Genomic DNA, 4,570 nt, shown 5'->3' with positions numbered 1-4,570 from the left:
TATTGAGTGCAGCACTTTCACAGCATCATCTTTCAGGATTTGGAATAGCTCAACTGGAATTCTATCACCTCCACTGGCTTTGTTCGTAGTGATGCTTTCTAAGGCCCACTTGACTTCACATTCCAGGATGTCTGGCTCTAGGTGAGTGATCACACCATCGTGATTGTCTTGGTCGTGAAGATCTCTTTTGTACAGTTCTTCTGTGTATTCTTGCCATCTCTTCTTAATATCTTCTGCTTCTGTTAGGTCCATACCATTTCTGTCCTTTATCGAGCCCATCTTTGCATGAAATGTTCCTTTGGTATCTCTGATTTTCTTGAAGAGATCTCTAGTCTTTCCCATTCTGTTGTTTTCCTCTATTTCTTTGCATTAATTGCTGAAGAAGGCTTTCTTATCTCTTCTTGCTATTCTTTGGAACTCTGCATTCAGATGTTTATATCTTTCCTTTTCTTATTTGCTTTTTGCTTCTCTTCTTTTCACAGCTATTTGTAAGGCCTCCCCAGCCTAGGGAGCTACAGTCCGTGGGGTCAAAAGGGTCAGACATGACTGAGCAACTAACACTTTCACTTCTCTTTCATTGTTTCTTGACTGCTTTTCCTCTGTTCCTGCATCCCTTTATTCCTTTAAGATCATTAATTACTGAGACATTTTGAAGGGCAAGCATTGTGTCCAGGCTTAGATCCCAAGTTGACTTAGGCCAAAATGGCTTCTCTAGTGAGAAGTATGTCATGCCTAGTTCTCTTTAAGTCAAGAATGTCATGCCTGGTTCTCTTTCTCCATGGGCCCCTTACCCTATCTGCTTAGAGACAAAGTCTGTATTTTGTAATAGAAGCAATAGGAAGCCATTGAAGTTTCGAGCCAGGTAGTAACATGATCTGCTTTATAAAAGGACCTTAGGATACAGCAGGGCAGAGTCCCCGTTCCTACCCTTCCCTGCCCCCAGCACATCCACTTCCCATCACAGTACCTCTGTCAGGTCGCCATCCAGTCCAGCTGCAGGAGCCAACCAGGCTGGAAGAGGTGAAAGAGTGAGCAAAGATTGCTCTCGAGCTGGGTTTCTCAACCTTGCCACTGTTGACTTTGGGGCTGGAGAATTGTTTGTTGTAGGGCAGCGCTGTGCATTGTAGGAAACATCCCTGGCCTCTACGTGCTAGATTCCAGTAGCACTGGCCCCACTAAGTTGTGACAACCTTAAATGGCTCCAGGCACTGCAGCTATCCCCGGGTAGATGGTTGAGAAGTCTGCTTTAGATTTTGTCCCTGAGAAAATAATCATCTTCCTATCCTCTGCTGTACTGCTCCCTGTTGCCCACGCCCCATATTATACCATCGCCCAGAAATTTCACCAAGATGCAAGTTTATTTCATCAGTGGGAACTCCACCAGGGTGACCTGCTCCAGGTACCACCTAGAAAAGGATATTCTCCTTCTGAAGTCCCCCAGAGCCTTTTGTCCTGTTGTTGTAGAGGGGATGGGACTGCCAAGGCCTCCCTGGGCAGCTTGCTCAGCCACAGCCTTAAGTAACAGCCCTGGAGATTGTGACACTTCTAGAGTATAGACACCTGGCAGCCCACAAAATGTAAGGGAACACCTTTGTCTCAGTGGAGGTTTAGATCAAAGGTCAAGGTCAGGCCACCTTCCCTGAGACTGACTGCTAGCCTTTCTTTCCATCTTTAAAGCTCTGGGCAAATCACTTGACCTCTGAGCCTCAGACTCTTTTATCTGAGGTGAGGAAACCTCATGTTTAACTTCCAGGGCACTTATATGGCTGATTAATAATGGCTGTTAAGGCTTTAGAATCCAGCAGGCTGTGTTCGGAATCCTGACTCAGCCACTTGATTAGCTGTGTGATCTCTGACAAAGTTACTTTATCTCTCCTTTTTTTCTTATCTGTATCTGAGGCTGATAGCAATATCTCCTCCCAGGTGGCCTCAGGACGTGGCATGACGGTATGTACAGAGGACTTCATACAGTGCTGAAACATAGTAGGTGTCAGCCGTCACTGACCAGCTTCAGCTTCACACAGCAGACAGAACTCTATAGAAGAAATTAGAACCAGGGACCCAATGAAGTCACAAACACAGACCGTGGCATTGGGCTAGTAGCCCCCAAAATAAAGACACCAAATCCCTTGACCTCTGGACAGGCTGAGCTCATGCTCTGAAACTAGGAAGACCTACTCTGCATGGTGCGGCTGAGAACTCGGAGAGGCAGTGGGCGGAAACAGAAGGACAGCTGGTATCCCTGCCTGGGGTCAGAAAGTGCCTGGGGCTGGCCTTTTACTCCTGCATTTACAGGAGGTTGATTCCCAGGCCTTGGAGACAGAACAAGAGAGCCCTGTCCTGGGCTGATGACCAGCTGCTGCAGCACTGTTTACGGAGATAGCATGCACACTATAAAGGGAATTTAGAATCTGCTGCCATCAGATAAACAAAATAGAAACAGGTAGAATTACTTTTAATAACATATCTTGTTTTCGTGTGCTAAAATACCATTTCTGTATGTAATCGATACTATAAAATTATGAAATTTCACATTATTCTTGTCATGCCGAGTCTTGGAGCTCCAGTGTGTATTTCACACATGCAGCGCATCTCAGTTGGCACTTGTCACCTTAAGCCTTGGTGGCTGCCATGATTGGCTGCTGTACCCGACAGTGCTGGTGTGAACGAGAGACATTAACAATCACGTGCACCAAACAGCACGACACAGTCATGTCAGACGCCACAAAAAAGGACCGGGCGCTCTAAGAGACCATAACGTGGACCTGATCTGTCTGAAGGTCAGGGGTAGCCTCCTGCAGAAGGGACACTTAAGCCAGGTTGTAAAGGACAGGTAGGAATTGTCAAGGTGAAAGAGCACCCTAGGCTGGGAGCAGCTCATCTGAAGAAGTGGGGGCCTTGGGTGCTTCTTTGCTTCCCCCCTTCATTTTATTTCCAGTTGTGGTTCAAAAAAAACACCACCACCATAAGATTTACTACCTTAATCATCTCTCAATGGGCAGTTCAGTAGTGTGTTAAGTATAGTCACACTGTTGTGAAACCAATCACCGGAGCTTTTTCATCTTGTAAAAACTGAAACTCTGTATATCAGAAAACACCTCCTGCTTCCCTCTCCCCACCAGGGGTTTCTGAGATCCAGCAGGGGCTGTACATTCTGTGTGAGTTGAGGTAGACCAAGGGGGCACCCCCTATATTCCCTGCCTGCAGACTCCCCTGTCAGCAGGTGCAGACAGACCTCAACTCCGGAGATAGTTCTGGTGGGGTGTGAATTTGGTGGCGTGGTTGAGAGTCGAGGAGAGGCTGGAAAATTGGACCCCGGGAACCACGAGGAAGGGGTCTAGGGAGGGCTCATGGTTGTCAGGGGGCTTCCCCAGTGGCTCAGAATGTAAAGAATCTGCCTGCAATGCAGGAGACCCGGGTTCGATCCCTAGGTCTGAAAGATTCCCCTGGAGAAGGAAATGGCAACCCACTCCAGTATTCTTGGCCTGGAAAATCCCATGGATGAAGAAGCCTGGCAGGCTACAGGCCATGGGGTCGTAAAGAGTCGGACACGACTGAGCAATTTCACTTTCATGATCATCAGAGGGTCTCCCCAGACACCCGCGCACCCACCCGCTTCGTGGACGATGAGGAGCTAGCGTACGTGATCCAGCGGTACCGGGAGATCCATGACGCGCTCCACACCCTGCTGGGCATGCCCACCAACATCCTGGGTGAGTGCTTCCAGAGTGGGGGTGGGGCGGAGCATACCCAGTGAGGGGCCTGGGTGGGGCCGGGCCCTCCATTCAGCCTGTCTCCCAGTCTATCTGCAAGGCCAGGTCAGGGCACACCTGTTTCAGCTGCTCACCAGTTAGCTGACCTGGTGCCTCATTTTTCACTTTACCCAAACATCATGGTGTATCTGGGCCACACATCCCCATCCTCTGCCCCAGTGCCTCTGACAGCTCCTACACTGACGTGGCAGTGTCCAGACACCTGGGCTCCCCACGCTCTGAAACCCTCAGCTATTCCCGGAGGCCTGGACTCCTCAGCCTGGCTTTTGGAGTCCCGCACCCTGACCCCAAGCTTCCTTTCCAGCCCTTGCCTCCTCCTGCTCTTTCTTGTACCCTCTTCCCCCTACCCCAAGCCAAGTGCCCCAAGGACCAGCACAGGCCGGGACTGGGCACTGCTGACCCCCTCGGTAGAGATCGGAGTGGAGCAGACGCCTCACCATGTCCTGAGCATCACTGGCCTCTCCTCCCTTGGCCCGTCCTCACTTCTCACTCACTTCCCCACCCTGCCTGCCAGGGGAGATCGTGGTGAAATGGTTTGAGGCTGTCCAGACCGGCCTGCCCATGTGCGTCCTGAGTGCACTCTTTGGACCGATCCGACTCAGCGCCCAGTAAGTTCTCAAGTGCTGAGGGGTCGGGGGAAGGTGCAGGGCTCCAGGAAATGGGAAGAGCCCACAGCCTTTCTGAGCAGCCCCAGTGGATCTCAGGAAGCCAGGATGGGAGGGCTGGGGCAGAGTGTGAACGTGGCCCAGTGCAGGGGCTCCAGGATGAGGCTTCGTGAAGCTTGGACGCTTCATAGA

At 50.4% G+C, this 4,570-nt stretch overlaps 1 protein-coding gene across 1 annotated transcript in view; it reads left to right on the top strand.

Moving 5' to 3' along the window:
- Positions 1 to 4,570, top strand: part of COQ4 (coenzyme Q4) — a 14,070-nt gene that overhangs the window by 8,543 nt on the left and 957 nt on the right. Inside the window, exons 5-6 of the mRNA XM_010856854.1 lie at positions 3,584 to 3,713; positions 4,288 to 4,381. Coding sequence (XP_010855156.1) covers positions 3,584 to 3,713; positions 4,288 to 4,381 — 224 coding nt within the window. The remainder of the gene's footprint in view (positions 1 to 3,583; positions 3,714 to 4,287; positions 4,382 to 4,570) is intronic.

This window comes from Bison bison, unplaced genomic scaffold (genome assembly GCF_000754665.1).
Source record: "Bison bison bison isolate TAMUID 2011002044 unplaced genomic scaffold, Bison_UMD1.0 scf7180017864375, whole genome shotgun sequence".
NCBI classification, from domain to species: Eukaryota; Metazoa; Chordata; class Mammalia; order Artiodactyla; family Bovidae; genus Bison; species Bison bison.
Note: the sequence above shows the minus strand (reverse complement) of the source record. Positions and strands in the feature narration are given on the sequence as shown.